This window comes from Crocuta crocuta, unplaced genomic scaffold (assembly GCF_008692635.1).
Source record: "Crocuta crocuta isolate KB4526 unplaced genomic scaffold, BGI_CrCroc_1.0 scaffold369, whole genome shotgun sequence".
In the NCBI taxonomy this organism is placed as follows: Eukaryota; Metazoa; Chordata; class Mammalia; order Carnivora; family Hyaenidae; genus Crocuta; species Crocuta crocuta.
This window is the reverse complement of record NW_027529441.1, coordinates 792,619-812,499: the sequence shown is the minus strand read 5'-3', so window position 1 is coordinate 812,499 and position 19,881 is coordinate 792,619. Positions and strand designations below refer to the sequence as shown.

The 19,881-nt window shown below is 44.5% G+C and overlaps 1 protein-coding gene across 1 annotated transcript in view; it reads right to left on the bottom strand.

The window, feature by feature from the left end:
• Nucleotides 1-500: 500 nt before the first annotated feature.
• Nucleotides 501-19,881, bottom strand: part of TIAM1 (TIAM Rac1 associated GEF 1) — a 210,243-nt gene continuing 190,862 nt past the window's right edge. Inside the window, exons 22-27 of the mRNA XM_077760193.1 lie at nt 14,004-14,112; nt 11,963-12,021; nt 11,175-11,277; nt 8,649-8,736; nt 6,875-7,047; nt 501-3,012 (exon numbers count right to left, since the gene is read on the bottom strand). Of these exons, the coding sequence (XP_077616319.1) occupies nt 2,543-3,012; nt 6,875-7,047; nt 8,649-8,736; nt 11,175-11,277; nt 11,963-12,021; nt 14,004-14,112 (1,002 nt within the window). The 3' untranslated portion in view covers nt 501-2,542. The remainder of the gene's footprint in view (nt 3,013-6,874; nt 7,048-8,648; nt 8,737-11,174; nt 11,278-11,962; nt 12,022-14,003; nt 14,113-19,881) is intronic.

Genomic DNA, 19,881 nt, shown 5'->3' with positions numbered 1-19,881 from the left:
ATGCCAAATCATTACGTTGCACACCTGAAATTAATATTATAGGCCAATTATACTTCAAGTTGAAAAAATTAAAAAACAACACAAAAAATTTTTAATTTTTAAATGTTATTTTATTAGTTTTGAGAGAGAGAGACAGACAGAGAGTGAGTGGGGGAGGAGCAGACAGTGAGGGAGACACAGAATCCGAAGCAGGCTCCAGGCTCTGAGCCGTGAGCACAAAGCCTGATGCGGGGCTCAAACTCATGAACCATGAGATCATGACCTGAGCCCAAGTCAGATGCTTAACCAACTGAGTCACCCAGGTGCCCCCACCACAAAAAAAATTTTTTTAAAGTCACAAAAGCACAAAAAGCTCTACCAAGTCAGCTTTCCCTTGATGATCATGATAATTATTGAGAGAGAGAGAGAGAGAGAGAGAGAGAGTATTCCCAGGAATCTCCTCTTTTCTGCCAATAGTCTGCCCCCATCCTCCCGTCCAAAAAGGCACAGGACTGTCCAGATACTTTTCATTATTTTTATTGTTTGACAGGCATTTACAACGTTCCATTCGTAGACCTAAAAACATAAAAATAGACCTTCTTTCAGCTTATAAAAGAAATATATAAGAACTTTTGACATAGACACGTCATGACCTTATGTACAAGAGACAATGGCATCCGCTCTAAGCACCAGACTTTCTAGCATCTTCAGACAGAACCGCTGCACTGGGACTCATAAGTGTGACTACCAGAAGCCTCTGCTTCAGTTTTCCATCTGGACACAATCGAACTAGAGGTGATATGGAACAGTGCAGTGGTACAAAGGGTATAGAAACCATTCGAAAGCTTTTTAAGAAAATCAGAAGATATAGCAAAAATTTAATAGAATAAAACTTTCAAAAGATCAAGCTCAAAGCCCTGGAAACCCGAAAGGGGAGGGATAGAGGGGGTGGAAAAGCGCGCAAAGCAAGCAGGGGCACACGAGCATGATGTTCTGAACTCTCTATTGTCTGGAAATATAAAGTCATAACTGATTTTTATAAAATATAATTCCTAAAGCTACTATAAAATTCAGGTCTTTAAAGTACCTACTGATGTGTCAAACACCAAATAGATATTTTCCCCAAAAAGAAAGTTTTCATATTATTTAAACCCTTCTTAGGAAGTGGACATTGTGAAATGGGAGGGGGGAAAAAAAGCTATAAACCGTTTTAAAAGAATCGAAAGTGCTTTAACTTGTTTTTGCTCTTGCTATTTGGAAACCTGTTTAGAACGTTAGATGTGTAGCATGTTTACCCTGTTTGGTTGGCATGTAGAAAGTACTAAACACAAGACAGATTTTCGAAGGGGCTGTTTTGTTAAGGGGTTTGGTGTGGACCGTCAGGGAAGGGATGGGTAATCTATGGATGAAGATGCAACTTTGATGGGAACACCGATGATCACCATGGCAACCCCTTGAGAAGGAGCCTCCCCTCCCTCGCCACATGCAACAGACATAACACACTGCCCATTCGGGTATCAGGTCTAATTCAAGCTCCCATCTCAAATAGAGATTCAAACATTCAAAAAAAAAAAAAAAGCAATCTGTTTCTTTAAAAGTTTCTCCTAAGCATCTTGTTGGCCTTTCATATATAAATATAAAATTACCATGCCTCACTCTCTCTGTAAAAGGTAAAATCCTCAGTTTTTTAGACCCAGAGTTACACTAACACTGTAAAATTCTTATCTGTTTGTGCCTCTGCATCTCAGGTAAAATACAAAAAATAGTGGTATTTTTTTTCTTTTCTTCAAGTGATAAATTTGGATCTCTTCTCAAAGAATTTGGCATCTTTATAATTCTCTGCAAAACTAGAACTTCCAAACACTGACACTGAGTAAGACCAGCCATGGACCGAAACAGAAGAGAGAGAGAAGAAAAACAAAAACAAAAAAACCCCACAAAAACAAAGAAAACCAGCTCATCAAAACATACATCTCCACCGTCTCCTCACACATTCTTAAGATACACAGATATTCTCGGACATTTAAGAGGGGAAGGAGTAAGAACATTGTAAACTGTACAGTTGCGTTGTTGTGTTTTTGTTGGAAGGTGGTTTCCCCAACTAAGAGATGGTTCCTGGACTGATTTCAGATAGAGTGACTTTTATTACTATTGTTTTTTTTGTGCTATCCCTTCAACTAATCTGTTGTAACATACTTAAACGCCGGGGGTAATTCTCTTTCCAGTGCTATAGAATCTTTTTTCTTTTCTTTTTTTTTTTTTTTTACTTTTTATTTTTTCTGGCCCTGATTAGTTGAGAATAAATAAAAGCCCTTAGGAATATACAGAAGATAGGACTCGAGCTTACTTGGGATTCTGAACAATTCTTTCTGATGTCATGAGAGATGACGAAGTTGGGCGGCTACATGGCTTTGCAACAAAGTCAAGCTGCCAAAACCGTGTGTGCAAGACTGCCACCGAAGGGGACATTCTCCTCCTGGAGGGGACAGGAGGGGGCAGAGTGAGGGCGGAGCGTGGGGGGCGGGGGAGTATCTACACACACTCTCTAGGGGGAAAGTGACAGTCAGATCTCAGTGTTCAGTTTCCTGGAGGGGGCAAAGTCTTCACGCCTAACCCAGATGACTTCCTCGCTGGGGCCCTCCAGGCCTCCATTGATGCCCGACAGGGCGGCTTGCTTCTTGAGCTGCGTCATGCGGGACGCGTGACTATCCAGGGTTTTGCGGCCTCTCTCGCGCTGACTGATGGACGCAGCCTGAAGCTGCTCCCGCAGGTCTGTGTCCACCGCGGCGCCCTTCACGGACTCACAGAACTCATCATCGTCACTGAGGATGTCTGTCTCCTTGATGTCGTCTTGCTCCTCGTACTGAGCAAGATCAAACTGTTCCTCTACCCATCGGTCAGTGTCCCCGCCACCGGGGGGCTGCTGGGACTCTTTCTCCGGGCTGCTGGCCGAGATGGCATCAGAGTCAATGGTAAACCTGTTTCGAGCCAGGCGCCGCCTCCTTCTGCCAAGAGACTTGCTTGGGGCAGACACTGCACACACACACAAAAATATAAAAAGAAAACCCCCACATGCTTTACATGCGATGAAAATCCAGACAGCAAAGAAAAGAAAAAGAAATGCTAAATGGTATTTATTTAGTGCCTTGATGTCATTCGGGGCTTAAAGTCCAGATTTCACCAGTCTGCCTTAGAGTCTTTATTTTGGACAGATGTCTGGACTTGGAGGATGTCATAGCAACAGCCCGAAGGGCGGAGGGAACAGAGGGACATAGGGGCTGTTGGTTACGGGGAAATGGGGATTCACCTCCCTCTGAAACAATCCATTTCTCTACCCTGGGCTGCACTCATGTAGACCACTGACCCTGGGATGAGTCAGTGCCCTCAACCCTGATGATGTCCCATGGTGCAGTGCTCTGTCCTAGGGTCATTTAGCTGGGATGGGTCTTTAGTAAGGGGAGCGGGTGCTTTTAGGGTTCCACTGGCTTCGTAGAAGTCACCATGATACATCAAGGAGGCACAAGTTCTGGTCCAAGTTATACTGCTCTCCGGGAAACCAAATGTCCCATTTCTGGAGGATCTGCAGTGAATTAAGGGCATGGCGTCCCTCATGCAGAGCCTCCAGGAGAGTGGCTCTCAGAGATAGCAAGTCTCCAGTTTCGGCCCAGCCCTCTTTTCTGACAAAGTCCCACAGGAACTGTGAGGCTGAGCAGATATGAGATTTAGTTCCTCTTGACTACATTCTGTGTGCCACCAATTTCTCTCCTACGAATCCATTAAAATATCGGTGCCTGAGTGGAATGAGAAATAAATAGTATTTGACACCCATATAAATAGTATATGCCACTGATCCTCGAAGTGTCGTATAAAGTGACTCACCATTAAGAAAAAACACATCTTTGAATTCATTCGTTCAACCTACTGCCCTCTAGGAAGCCAGACTTTTCAAAACACACAAGACGCCACTCAAGCAAGTGAACGAACACTCCCACCACACGCTCACACACAGAAAACACACACACAAGGAACACCGCTGCCCGGTCCCTGCTAGCCAAGTGGCTGTGGCATTAGACACGAGAAGGTGGAATGCAACATGGGTTCCTGGTGGAGGGGAAGAGCCTAAACCCCTATTAGGAGCCACGTTCCCAGAACGTAAGCCCTAAAAACCACTAAACTGCTTTCAGTGTAAGAAGGAAGATGGCTATTCCCAATTACTGCCGAACGTAGCCGTGACTCCAAACACAGCAGGTACGGGGACAGTTGAGTCAGACGATGGCCTAACTTGGCCTCCCGTTCAGGCCACCCTCTGCCTCAGATCCCTATGTTTCCATCACCATTCTAACAGCTGAAAACATGGAATGAACGGACATCACTCTTGACCATGGAGGGGAATCAAAAAAAGGTTTCCAGGGAAAAAATGGGAAAAAGAGGGGGGAAAAACACTACTTCTACTCCACTGGGTAAAAGCAAAAATTCCTGTTCAGTTTTATCCCAATGTCACCATAGCGGAACCTGGCTCTCGCCAATCACCATATTGGAACTACCTCAATTCAAAATTGGGCTACTGGAAATATTTTTGCCAATGGTCTACATTGCTAAAGTAAGGGGTAAAGTGTGTTAATGTCTGCATTTTTGAAATGTGTCAAAAATATGATGAGTTGATGGATGATAGATGGGTGGATATGTGATAATGAAAATACAAAAAAAAACCCCAACTAATCCTAATTATAGAGTAGATGGTAGGTTCTGTATGTATATAATTCTATCAGCTGTTCTATATGTCTGAAACTTTTCATACAAAAATCTTGCAACAAGAAAAAATTTAATTGAGTGATTGGCAGACATAAAGTACTTTCAGACTGAGTACTGAGGCAAGATCCTTTTCAATCAGAACAGAGAAATAAACTACCTGGGTATTTATGACGACGTATAATGAAGCATGAGTATTTATCCTTTGTTAAAAAGATACTTTATAACCTGGACAGTTATGTTATACAGGGTTCGGGGAGACCATCTCTGATTTGAGTATTCCCAATTCATTGTTAAGACTTGTGACCAGCTCGGGCTGGCTGACCCACTCAAGCAGCATCTTTAAATCACCTAATGCGTTGGGGCGCCTGGGTGGCTTAGTCGGTTAAGCGTCCGACTTTCGCTTGGGTCATGATCTCGCGGTTCGTGGGTTCGAGCCCCGCGTCGGGCTCTGTGCTGACTGCCAGCTCAGAGCCTGGAGCCTGTTTCAGTCTGTGACTCCCTCTCTCTCTGACCCTCCCCTGCTCACGCTGTCTCTCTCTCTCCTAGAAATAAATAAAAAAATATTAAAAAAAAAAAAAAACCTTACAAATCACCTAATGTGAAGATGCTGATGATAGTGAAGAGTTTCAAAAGCAGAATGATAAAACTTTCTTCTGCTAACTATGAACCGTCAGGCAGAAAATCTTCCACCAGCCAAAGCCAACAGGCTGATGTCGAGGGTTTCTCTTGGTTTTCAGGATGGTGTACCTGTGGATTGGTTTTCTTTCCAAAGGGGGCTCAGCAGGAAAACTTCTGAGTGTCCTACAGACTAAAAGTGCTTAGTTTTAAAGTAAATGCAGCTCTGAATTTAGGTTCGTTGATTAACAACTGAAACCTAGTCAAGGACGGGCAGGTTTCCTGAGGTTGGTGCATGTATTCTCAACCCTAATTTAAACATTCCCTGGCAAGTGAAAGGATGAGGTGAGACAATTCAAAGGAGAAACGCTCTACTGTGAGCTATGAAGGGATCTGCAAAGCTTTCTTAACATGAGGACTCTGTGAGAAACTGTGGATACAGAGGTATGCAACTGCACTAGGTTTTCAATAGACATTTATCAATTGATTGGAGAATAGATTCAAGATAACTAACCCCCAACATTAGTTAAATGTAAGGTGCTTTAAGAACATAACATCTCATGTCAAGCTATGTAGGCTAGGTATACAAAAACCTCCAACCACTCACAATTCTATCTATGCCTCTTCAACACAATCGTGAATAGGCGGAACGGTAACCCAGACAAAGGTCAGAGCCTTCTTGGCAAATGCAAAGGAAGTCTCACTTACTGGAAAATTCCCTGCAGACCTTGGAGCCACCTCTTAAGAAAGGAGTGATAAAGGTGTTAATATCTTGATGTCATTAATACCTATGTTATGAAAATATCTTTCTTCCTAGATATATTTTACTGCTACTTATAGATGGTAGTATAGATCTTCCTTCCTCACTGCTCCAAGGTGATGATTCCAGTCCTAAAAGAATATTTACTCTGGGACTATTTAAACTCTAGATTCCTCTCTACCAATAGCAGCTCAAGACTTCCCCCAAACGAACATTGAAAAGCTAAAAATCAAGCTGCAGGCACAAGGCAAGGGTAAACATCTGATGTGTCATCTGGTCTACCAAACATGGCATCCTTATTGAGAACAGGCATTGCTGTTGTTTTCAAATTACAGAGCCACCGTGTTCTCAGAATGGTGGGCCGTGACCTTGCAGAGGCATGACACACTGCTTTTTGCTAGACAAAGCGGGCTGTCATGCAAAGCAGTGACTCTCATTACACAAGCAGGCCGAGAGAGCCCCTCCAGAAAGAGAACGCGCTCACTTCCTGGGTTGGCGAATGAGAGAGGAGTCCCCAGCCAAAAAGGAAGAGGGCAGCAAAGGGAAGCTGGAGGGAGGGCAAGAGGCGTAAATGAAGGGTGGATCCCCAGGGAGCTGCCGGGAAGGAGGCAAGGGCGAGGAACCTCACACCAGGAAAGAGCTGTCTTCCAACGTTAGCCCCCCACAAGGCCACATCTAATTCTTGCTCAACAAAAATGTCAAGCTCACTGCAGTTCTACAGTGGGGTCGGGGTGACGGGGATCTTGAACGTCTGAATCCCCACAGTACCTGCCCTGCTCATGGCTGGCCTGGCCCCTTTGAGCGCACACAATCTTTTTCCTCCAAAAGGTACATAGTGCTGGGATGAGGGAAGGCTTTCCGTTTTGAGGAGCTGTCTTCTGTGCTTATCACGCAAGATTGAGTGCACAGCCTTCAGGAAATCTTTCCGGCTCTCTGGAGAGCTATGAAAAGAAAGGAGATTTACAGGCGTTAGGGGAAAAAGTACTTAACACACGGGGATCTTCTAATAGTATCGGGGGCAGCCTAACAAATTCCCTGAGGACCAAAGGTCAAAGAGGCCACAACTCCAATTTCTACGCTGAGCCACGTTTTCCTCGCTGGTGATAGAGTACACATACTTCTTTCCCTTTACACTTTGTGATTCATCTCCTGCAGCTAATGTGGGACAGGCAACCCATTAATGAATGGATGGATGAATACATTTTTCCTGCACTGAGAAGCTGTCAGAACCTGCTTTTGATACTTAAGGCCTTTCATTCCAAACCATTTTTTAGAGGCAAATGAACCCCAGGATTCTCAGGTCGGCAGAGCACCCAAAGACAGACATCCCAACGACCTTAGTTTCCTTTAGAGTTGGCCTTAGGTTAAGCATCAGCTACTCTCATGACACATTTCAACAAGTCAATATTTTTTTAAAGAATTTTTTTAGTATTTATTTTTGAGAGAGAGACAGAGCATGAACGGGGAAAGGACACAGAGAGAGGGAGACACAGAATCGAAGCAAGCTGAGCTGTCAGCACGGAGCCCAATGTGGGGCTCGATCCCACAAACTGCGAGATCATGACCTGAGCTGAGGTCAGATACTTAACTGACTGAGCCACCCAGGCGCCCCACAACAAGTCAATATTAAAGCTACAATTGTAAAGAACTGCAAAATCTTCCCAAGTCCTAATTCCCACAATAAAAAAAAGTTCTTCCTAGATAAGAGTAATTTTTCTAATTAGGTTGTCAATATTTCTACCCTGGGGCAAGGGGTACCTGGTACTCCTTATTTATGATGAATATGGCATCTAGGGGCGGCCTCACCCGATCCTATGGACTTTACCAACGAAATCATGATGATAAAGATGGCGATCAAACCACGTGTGGAATATTTGAAAAATCGTTCAATTCTAGTCCCAACAGCTTCCTACATTCTGCCCTTGCTGATTCCTGTCACCCAGCACGGAGAGGTGATACGGAAACACAAACCTTTGGCTTGAAGTCAAACCTACCCGAGTTTGAACTCACTGTTCACTTGCTATAGTATTTTAGGCAAAGTACCCTCTGTGAGCCTTGGCTCCCCATACGTAAAACAGAATAACAGAACCTCAGTCTGGCTAAATGGGATAATGCATGTAGTGGGCACCTGGGTGGCTCGGTCGGTTAAGCGTCTGACTCTTGGTTTCGGCTTAGGTCATAATCTCATGGTTCATGAGGTGGAGCCCCAAGTCAGGCTCTGCAGTGAGAGCACAGCACCTTTTTGGGATTCTGTCTCCCTCTCTTTCAGCCCCTCCCCTGATTGGTCACTCTCTCTCCAAATAAATAAACAAATACATAGATAAATAAAAAAATAAGAAGAAATTAAGTGAGATTATTGTCTATGTTCTGATAAGATGTTTAATTTGTCCAATCGGTGGTATTTAATGTGTAAGAAAAAGTGTGTGGCATCTAGGGATATAGAGGCTGATGGGCAGAGCCCAGCAGGGATCTAGGGGATGCCAGGAGGTCACGGCCCTTCCCTCTGGGCGGCACAGTCTGTGTCTCACGGCCCCAGGCTCACCTGCAGCACAGGTGGAAGACCCTCTCTGGCCTCCCTTCAGACTCAGACTTTACGTGGACGATTTCGCACACGGCATTTGCTTCTGCATCTGGATACGTTAAAAACAAGAATGCATTAGCATCTGGTTCAAAGAGACATGTTTGCATTTTCACAAAAGGATCTTCTACGCCTTGGTGTACGATTAAACAGGGCAGAGCCTCCCAAGACCGAAGGTACTTCACCGCCATCCAGTCAGCTCAGAGAGACAAAGTGAAAGCTTAATGGGTATTAAGAAAAAGAACGCTTGGAAAATTTCCAGTTGCTACAACGTCCCGCTAGATGGTCTAAAAGGGCAGTCAGTCAATCATAGGGATTAAAGAGCTACCCCTTTAGATGCACAGCCTGTTTGGCTGAACTATTTCCACTAAGTGAGTAGTTCTTTGGGCAACAGTTGGATTAGACAGAACCCAAGAGTCCAGTGTAGAGTCCAGCAGGCCAGTGCTATCAGGATGAAGGTCCTCATGTCCACGAGTCTTCCTTCCCTGTGAGTGACCAGGCCTATGCCCTGGACAAGCAGGTCCTAGAAACAGATGGGCCTTCTCTTTCTCAGTACCCCCAGGGTGCCCACTCTGAGGGAAGCAAAGCTGGGATGCCGAGAAGGTGGGGGACGGCTGTACTTCAAAGTCATTTCTAAGCTTTGCAGTGACTGCAGTATCATGTCCTTTGAAGTCATAAATAGTGTTTGTGGAAGGAACAATTACTGCACACATCAAAAGTGCACATTGTGAGGTCTCAGCCTTGCCCAGGGTGGTACAGGGCTCTGGGCACAAACCCTCATTGTACCCACGTGATTCAACCCCAACCAGGACTCCTCGGCAAAAATGTTCACGAATCTTCCCAAACGAAGATAAAAATCAAGAAACTGCGTGTTCTGATTTCTCAGAGACACTGGAATGGATCTCATAACGAGAAGCAGGTTGGCTAGTCTTTTTAACTCGGTTAAATAAGCTTTTATCTTGATCACCTTAAATAGGATTTGAATGAAAAGCAGAGTCAGAATGGAAAGGCACATCACAAACATGGCTTTGTTTCTACGATTTAAATTCTTTATGTACATGGTCCTCAACAAAGGCAAAATCTCTGGCCGAGAAGCCGGCAGTTTGCTATGAACGCAAGCTTTCCCATTTATAAACCAGGCACAACATACGAACTAGACAATCTGCAACCTATGATTGCAAAGTAAGATAAGAAGAGCGTTTAAGTGGCCAATTCTTGGGATTCTGTTCCAGCTGTGGCAGAGCTAACAACTTCCAGGTTCGAGCAAATCAAATACAGTAAAAAGGCACCAGAGTAAATCACTGTGCTGGAAGGTTGGAACGAAACCTTAAGGCCAACGATCATCCCAAATACATTTGTCCTGTGGGGTTTCTGCATTTGATTGTTTCTACTGCAACAGATCGCGACAGTGAGACAAACTACACCTAATTTAATTTCAGTGAGTCACTGAAGGTTCACTGAAACCACATGACATGGGGCTTGATTTTATGAGGATCAGAGCCAATTTTATTGCTCATGGAGGTGACACATCAAAACGGGAAAAGGATGAGGAACACGCCCCGGGCATCGAGAACTTAATGCTCACAGAAGAGGATACAGAAATACGGGTCTAGTGTACACTGTGGTGGTCCCTTCCATGGCCTCCCTTTACTACCAGGCCGCTGCACCTGCTTGTCCAAATGGGATAGGGAATGGGTGTGGCCTGAGAGCTTCCACCTGACCCCCAGAGGTGCTCCCGCTGGGCTGTGCTCAGGAGAGTCATTGCTGACTGCTCCTCCCTAGAATGGCCTCAAATGAAGCCCTGGGTGGGGCCTCTGAGGCACAGACATATTCCTTGCCTTGGTCAATGCCCTGCTGGCGTTCACGTGTCTTCTGTTGATCATAAACCATCACCTAATTTATATTAACAAGTACATTCCTTGGTCTTCGACAACTTGCTTCACTGTTATTTGGATCACAGCAAAAGAACTGACATTTCAAAGTCCTTCATACTAATACAAAGATTTGTAAGGCTTCACACACACACACACACACACACACACACACACACATGCACTCACACACACACACACACGTAGGTCTTTAATGGCTTTATTTTGTGCTTTTGGTGGTCTTGACAGGCCTCCCGGTTAAAAAGCTAGTGAGTTATTTTATATGGGCTTTATCAGCTCACGGTCTCCAGGATTCTGTCCAGAAGTCTGAGGCTCACTGCTACTCAGGTATTAGGCACTATAATATTAATATATATAACAGAATTGACCAGAACTCCTTGAAACAATATTGAAGGCATTCCATCCATTCACTCAGTTCATTCATTCATTCAAATATTTAACACATGGCTGAGTAAACAAGAGGCAGTAGAGAGACTGAGGGAAAAGAGATAAATATGAAAGAAAAAGGGAGGCACGGTGGGTACACCGAGAACATGGACTCAGACCAAATGTTCACACACACATCGGAAACACGCACCCGGCACATTCCCGGGTTTACCTGCACTTGCCAAAGCTCGAACTTGCAGAGCTTCGGTGGGGATCATGTGCCGAAACCGGAAGGGGTCCCAGTCCTCATAAATTGAAAGCCTGTGAGATCCTACCTGCAGGAAGAGAAGGAGCCAGGTGCATGATGGGCTGTGTCAAGCCTGGACTGAACCCTTCCCCCCGACTCCCACCCCAACAGACAACCAGTGAGGCTGAGATGCCCCGTGCTGGTCTGGACGGACCCTGGCACCACGTGCACCTTGATTCATCCAGCAGCAAGTGAGAGGCCGTGTGATAAACAGGTGGTGGGGAGGGGGAGAGGTGTGTGCAAATTAGTTCGCTAACCAAATCCAGGTGAGGACGCGGTAAGGAGGAGGAAAGGGAGTCCCCAAAAGGGAGACAGAGAAAGGAAACAAGTGACAAGAAAGTTCTGGCCATGACAGACCCAAATAGCTCTTCACTTTACAAGCTCTCAACGTGAGCCTGCCAAAGAGAAGGCAGGGTAGGCAATTTCCTCCAATTCTTAGCAACACTTCCAATGTATTAAAAAAGAAAGAAAAGAAAGGAAGGAAGGAAGGAAGGAAGGAAGGAAGGAAGGAAGGAAGGAAGGAAGGAAGGAAGGAAGGAAGGAAAAGAGAAAGAAAGAAAGAAAGAAAGAAAGAGAGAAGAAAGAAAGAAAGAAAAGAAATCATAAGAGGATCATGCCTGACAAAGGGGCAGAGTGTTAATTCTGCAGATAAAACTATGAAGCAGATAGAAAAGGAGTTACTTTCAAACCAGGGGTGAAGTAAGAAGTCTTACAAGTTTCTTCTTCTGCTTGGAACCGTCTTTATACACAAGGACCACAGCAGTTTTGAAGACTGGAAAAAAAAAGAACACTTATGTGTTACAGCACATAAGGTGCGGGGCTTTCCTTTGAGCTCCGATCAGGGACACTATGGTTCCCAAGAAGACAGCGAGAAAAAGTCTCAGTGCAGGACTCTGGAATGGTACACCTGTAGCGTACACATCTACCAGTATCAGAAACAGGTAGATAAGACCATTTGGGTCATTTGCTTTGGAATCCTACTTCCTAGAAGGGATCTACCAAAAAAAGCACCCGAAAGCTCCCAGCCCTTCCAAGAAGAAACTATAACATAAGAAATGTAACTGGTTGTGCATAGGGGGTAGAGGGAAGAAAACACTATCCTTACCCCTGCCCAAAGCACCCCTCCCCCATCAAAAACTACCAACACCTTACAATATCCCAATACTTTTTTGTATGGCATATGTAGTCACGAATTTTTTCTGTACACTTCTACCACTTGTTTTTTGTTTTTTTTTTAATGTTTATTTTGAGAGAGAGCACGAGCAAGGAGAAGGGCAGAGAGAGAGAGAATCCCAACCAGGCTCTAAGCTATCAGCACAGAGCCCAAACCCACGAGCCGCAAGATCATGACCTGAGCTGAAGCCAAGTGGAACGCTCAACAGACTGAGCCACCTAGGCGCCTCCCCACCTTTGGTATTTTTAATGAAATGGCAGTAGTAGCTACAGTGGCTCTGTGAAAATGTTATGAATGCTGCTAAGTTTCTTCATGAAGGCTGAGTGATCTAAGTAGGAAGTTCAATAGTCTTTACGTCAACACTGATTTTAATATCACTAGGATGTTCCATTTGGGGATTATCTGTTCACATTGTGGGGGAAGGAAAAAAAGAAGTTTTTGGTTAAAGAAGCCCTAAGCAGCAAACTCTTGACCATAGAAAAACAAGGTAAGAAAATGGAAATGCTGGATTTCCTTTATATTAGGTTCCTACCCGTGAATCTTCTGTGGGGGCTGGGAGAAGACACAACATAAAACAGAAACACGCACTGCTGGTCATTTTATACCCAGAACAGCACTGCATTCCATACAAGCATTCACACTGCAACAACAAGCCATATTTCCTGCATTACCCACAACCCCTGGTGTGCCCAAACATAGTTTTCTCTCTCCAAAAGCTTTTCACTATACAACCACGTGAGAGTTCTGATCACAGCAAATGCATCCATCTGAACTAGTTTATTGAGAAAAACAAATCACTAACAAGCATCTCTACTTCTGCTAGAATTGGTCCCACTGTGGCTGAGAAGCACCCCACACTGATTAAGGGACCCACGACAGGTCAGCTGAGAATCAGAGTCCTGAATCCCAGCACCACACACAGCAGCAGAGTCAGAGAGAGGACAAAAGGTCTCAGATTCGAGGTCTCAGAGAAAGAGAGTGGTTTCACTTTTCCACATCGGTTTTCCTTGGTGTATTGTTAACCTGTTATTTTGAAAAGATACCCAGAGGGGGCCTAGGCGGCTCAATCCGTTAATCGTCCAACTTCAGCTCAGGTCATGATCTCAAGGTTCATGAGCCCAATCTCCGTACCGAGCCCTGTGCTGACAGCTCAGAGCCTGGAGCCTGCTTCTGATTCTGTGTTCCCCTCTCACTCTGCCCCTCTCCCACTTGTGCTCTCTCTCTCTCTCAAAAGTAAACATTAAAAACAATTTTTTCTTTTAATTAAAAGAAGAAAGAAAAGATAAACAGAGCAGGGACACCTATGAGCTGCTTCTCTGCCTGTGTGTTTATACCCAGCGCAGGCTTGGCATGGCCATTCCCTCCCTGCCACGTAGCTGGGTGCTCACACTGGCCATACGTAAGTGGTAGGTTTCATTTACTACTTGTGCCATGTCAATGGTCAAGGCAGGAAGACCGATTCAGATAACTGGAATGAACTTTAACAAATTGGGTCTTGGGAAAGAAATGTTCTTATTTCGGGAAATAAGCCCGGCCTCCCTCCCGGGGCCCACCCTCACCAACCCTGTCCCGACACATACCAAATGCTGCCAATTCTGGCTCCTTTTTCCACTTTCCTAGGGAGGCTGGTGGGTTTGGCCAGATCACGGTGGTGTGCAAAAGCAGGTCCCCCATGCTCAGATCTGCAACCTGAAAAGCATGGAAAAAAAAACCTTGCAGGTGACTGTGATAACACTCAGATTTTTAGGTTTTAAAACCTGGCAGGCTGATGTCAATCTTATTTCATGAAAAAAATAGTCTTTAAAAACATCCGGTCACTTTTATTTCTTTCTTTTTAAATAGAAAATAAATTTACTACTTTACTTTTTAATTTTTTTAATGTTTATTTATATTTGAGAGAGAGAGAGAGAGACTGTGCGTAAGTAGAGGAGGGACAGAGGGAGAGAGAATCCGAAGCAGGCTCCAGGCTCCGAGCTGCCAGCACAGAGCCCGACTCGAGGCCCGAACCCATGAGCGGTGAGATCGTGACCTGAGCTGAAGTCAGACACTTAAAGTTAGACACTCAGTTGACCCACCCAGGCGCCCCTGGTCACTTTGTTTTCTTTATCCCATGTTTGTCTACAAGAATTTCAAGACTAGAGTGGCAAAAGGTAAAATTTGGGGCCCCAAAATTCACATACAGTGAATCTGTCAAAAGTAATCTACAAAACTGGCCAAGTTCTGAATTCAAATAGAGATAGTTCCCCAAGCAGAGACAAATGGCCATAGATCACAGAGATCCGCACCAGAAAATGAGGCATTTCCACTGGTTTAAATCCCCTTGGAGCCAAGGTTTTCTGAAAGCAGTGGAAGCAATTATTTTTTCTTCTTCCAGCTCCTTCTAAAGAAGGTCTCATTTTGGGGCGCCTGGGTGGCTCAATTGGTTGAGTGTCTGACTTTGGCTCAGGTCATGATCTCACAGTTCGTGAATTCAAGCCGTGCATCAGGATCTGTGTTGGCGACTCAGAGCCTGGAGACTGCTTTGGATTCTGTGTGTGTCTCTCTCTCTGCCCCTCCCCTGCTCACACTCTGTCTCTGCCTCTCTCAAAAATAAATAAACGTAATAAAAATTTAATTAAAAAATGTTTATTTCACTTTAGAGGAGGAAGAGAGAAGTCAACTGAGGAGTTTGAAGAGTGCTCTTTAAGTACATGCAGCGTGAGCTCAGGGATCCGCAGAAATCATGAGGTGTGGTCACACAGGTACGGGAGTTGAATACCAGCCTGTTCCAGATGCGTCTTTGGATCGTAGAGCCATCCAAACACAATCCTGCAGCAATCCAATGCTGACACCTCCCGACAGCCACGTCTGCCTTTGTCACCAGAATCCAGAGCCCATTTGCAAGTCCATCTGTATCTCAACCTCCCACACACTCAACAGCCTACCCACAGGTAGGAGAAGCATTTGGTCTCTTAACCTGCTCTCGGTGCAAAGACATCAATGGACAAGGCTTTACAAACAATCAGAGACCATGGTCCACCCACTGGTAAATACCATCCTCTGCCAGTAGGCTCTGTATCCACAGACAGCAAGCTCAAGGCAGCATTTCAAATATTCAAAACCTTGATGTTGAGCTTCTCAAAGATGAATGAGTCTGGTTAATTTTGCTGCTTCTAATCTGACAGGTTTCTAGATAGATTGTAGATTATAGACCGGGCAGCCCTCTGCTGACCACAGTGCCATTCAGCATTCCTCTTCCTGAGCCACAAGCCTGCCGCCAGTGCTAGAGTTGTGGCTCCAGTGGTACAAAATTCAGTGGTGTAGGCACGCCTGGGTGGCTCATTTGGTTACACATCCGACTTCGACTCAGGTCATGATCTCATGGTTCATGGGTTTGAGCCCCACGTCGGGCTCTGTGCTGACAGCTCAGAGCCTGGAGCCTGCTTTGGATTCTGTGTCTCCCTCTCTCTCTCTCTCTGCCCCTCCCCCACTCATGCTCTGTCTCTCAAAAAATGAATAAACATAAAAAAAATTAAAAAACCAAATCAAACCAAACCAAAATCCAGTGGTGTGGTTGCTACTATAGTGACTGTGGGATTAATTGTAATAATTATTGACCTATATTGTTAGTAAGCAGTATAGTCAAGGATGAACAAAAAAATTAATCAATCATATTAGTTTGTTTGTACATATGAAATAAATGGTCAACCACCTCCCAGGACTGAACTCCAACTAACGCAAGCACCCACACAAAAGAGGAGTATTTGTATACAGGAGTCAAATTCCCAGGTACCATTCTGGGCCACCGCCTTCGGGGATATGTATTTAAAAGTGATTGAGGGTCACTGGGGTAGATCGCTGTCCAAACTCTACTTTCTCCCTCCAACATAATTCTGTACCTGTGCCCTCTGCCATGAGACTTTTTAGCACCTCCCACTACACCAGGCAAATCCCTGATGACTCTGGGCACGGCCATGTGCCTTGGGCCATGGACTTGGCCTAGTAAGTTTCCAGCAGCCCTCCTGAGCTTCCACCTTCCATGGAAAGGACACACCCAAGCTAGCCACTGTTTCTTCAGTCCGGATCCTGAAAGGAAGACAGTAGAGTGCACCAGGGCCTCACACTCTGGAGCTCACCTAGGGAGGCCAGAGTTCCGCTGGCCCACACACCCGAGGGTGGTGGTGTTCACGGAGATGTTATTTGTTACACAGTGAAAAGGGACTGATGCAGTCCCAGCCCACATGGTGATGCTCTGTTTTCAAGGTCCCACATGACCCCTGGAATAAGAGTGTCAGGACTACCCATTCTGGCCAACGGTATCTCTCTTGGTCTTCCACTGGTCACCTTCTGACTTTTCTGCGCAAACCCCAAAAAGTCAGGGATGTTCTACTGTGCCAGGTCTTTTGGGCTCTTCTTCTAAGGAGACACACCCTCTTTGGCCTTTTCTTCATCCTACCTAAGCAAAAGGGATGCTCTATGTGGTCCAGTCCAACTCCCTAGGGTTTAACATGGGGAGGAGGTTGAAGGCCCAGCTTCATCATACAGTGTTTTCTCGACCGACTTTCTTTGTGAACATATCTGCCTTCGGGGACCACCTGAGGACAGTGGCTAATGACAAGCTTGTATGTGGTAATCATTCCTGGAATGTTACCATTTCAGTAGTGACCTACCTTTCCCAACAGATACTGATAGATGTTCCTATGCAGAACTGTTGACAAACTGGTCATAAATCCATTCTAGATTTTTACTGGACATTGCCATTAAAAAGGAACTATTCTCACCTCTGTGGGAATCAGGACATAACCTATGTGCTTCCAACTGGCTGTCTCTCAAAATTTCCATAATTGTTCCAATGTACACTGCAAGGAGTGTGATAGAATTGTAACCGATCTGTGCACTCTTTCCCAGGAACCCACATTTCCCTCAGGTCTTGTGATTGTGAAATCAAGACCACTCTATCCTTTCCAGTTTGAAGACCATCCTCAAAAAGAGACTGCATGAAACTTGAGTCCTTGACTAATCAATGATCTTTGATTACTAAACCTCTGCTCCATGCTGGGCGCCTACTTCTTTCTTATTCTTCTTACAGTGTTATGGCAATAATCTCTGGGCTTCGGATGTCCTAATACTGAGATAGGATTTTCCTTCTCTTTAATACTGGTACCCAGTCAAATGTCTCTCCTTTATCTTTTGCACATTTCTTTTTACAAAATCTCAGCCCACAGGAGACTATTTTGCACAGCACTTTGTCTCTTTGTTCCTCGCTGGAAAGATTTCTTACTTGATTGTCAGAATTTCATTTTAGAGGACGGGCAGTTTCACCAAAGCCATGTCCCCTCTTACAGTCCCTGACTTTTGAATCCTATTCATCTCCCCCCCCTCCCCCCGAAATGCTTTGCAATCCACTATCCACACCACCTTCTAGTCTTTAGCATAACAAGGTCTTTGCCCTCAAGGTCATTAAAATCCAGAAGCTAGCTTGACAAGTAAAGAACAATATAAAGAAAATGTACATTTCTCAAGTTCAATAAAATTCACTTCTGAGTTTTATTGAACAGGGGAGGAAGTGCTGTGATTAAAAAAAAATGTTTGCAGTATTGGGATGACCGGCTACAAAAGCCCATGACTGCTGATCTTGGGGTCATTCATGATCTTGGGGAGACTCACATTGGATACAGAGATTACTTAAAAAAAAAAAAAACTTTAAAAAATGCTGGCAGTATTATTTGTAGTAGTCAAGAAATGAGGCCAAGAGATCTGTCCAATGACAGGACTCAAGCAAGCCATCGTTCTCCCACACAATGAAATATTACACAATAATTTAAACGATTGTTTTGAATAATTTAAAACAACATGAAAGCTTTTTGCTCAATAGTAAAAAAGCAAGGCATAAAGTTATTTTCAAAGTATAATTATTCAAGTATATACAGATATATATAATTTTTTAAATCAAAACACACACACACAGACATTGAGCAGTAAGTGCTTTGTTTTGAGATTGTAGAGATTTTTTCCCCTTGTCTTTTCCTGTATTTTGCCCTTTCATAAGCATGCCATCTCTTTCTTCTTACAAAAGTTTTGTAAGAAAATGAGAACTCAGTCCAGAGTAGCTGTGCCCGCCTTTTCTCTACTTGTGAATGATGAAATTATCTGCCAGGGAGACTGAGAACATTCTCATGTTCTGCTTGTCACACCAGTAGGAAAAAGAAATGATGTTTCCGTGGAAAACTACGGATCCTCTAACACCCTCCTGAGCCATCAGGCTCCAGCCCTCCATGTTGTCTCTGAGCTCCTCTGCAACACTCTGGAAGGTGCAGGCAAGGGTTGTCCAGTGTAGCACTGACCTGACTTCCACCGTGGAGAAGCCAGTGTGTCGCCATTTGCAAACCATCACACTGTTTCTTCACGTACTCTACACACCTGTGCTATTCCAGTTCTTCCAACACACCATTACACCTTCCAACTTTTCCAACAAACTGAGACGATGTCCGCCTGGATCCCTTCTATCATCTGACTAAAATAAATGTCTTTTTTTTTTTTTTTAAATATTTTTATTTATTTCTAGGAGAGAGAGAGACAGCGTGAGCAGGGGAGGGTCAGAGAGAGAGGGAGTCACAGACTGAAACAGGCTCCAGGTTTTGAGCTGGCAGTCAGCACAGAGCCCGACGCGGGGCTCGAACCCACGAACCGCGAGATCATGACCTAAGTGAAAGTCGGACGCTTAACCGACTAAGCCACCCAGGTGCCCCTAAAATAAATGTCTTACTGTGTCTTTGCTTTTATATCATCTAGAGAAGGGGCCGTGATTTTACCTCTTTCTGCAAATTATCCTTTGGCAGTCTGAAAACGTGTTTTGTTTCCCTGAGGGCATCAAAATGAGCCTGGAGAGTACCCTGTATACCTTGAAGACACGACTATTTTCTCTCTGCTAGACTAAACAAGCAGGTTTCGCCACCCCCTTGTCTTCAAGCCTCCTCTTCATCCCAGTAGGAGTGATCTTCTTCCTGGTTCCCTTCCAGCGTTTCTCCTTTCTTTTTTTTTTTAAAGGTAGAAAGCAAACCAAGGAGAATATTCCAGTTGAACGCACAGAGGCACTGATGAATGTTATTACATATCCTGTCCCTCTGATACATCTGAGTATTATCAGAATTTTTATTCACGCAAGTTCTTCTCAGTGACTCGGGCATCACTGATAATTTGCTGTAAGTTTTTCTCAGGTGTATCTGTCCCTGTCACTCTTTATTCTAAGTAGCTTTTTAGGTAGACTTTAAAAAAACAGATTTAGAGTCATTTGAAATTTTCATTCACTGAGCAAATATTGACTGAGCCCCTAGAACATGCTGAGCATTATTCTAATCTCGAGAGATACAGCTTTGGCCTTTTATGGTGATGGAAGCAGTCCAAGCCATGGTCATGGGGGTTCACGGTCACGTACAACAGAACAAAACCAGAGAAAGGTCCTGAGGGGGAAGGAAGGAG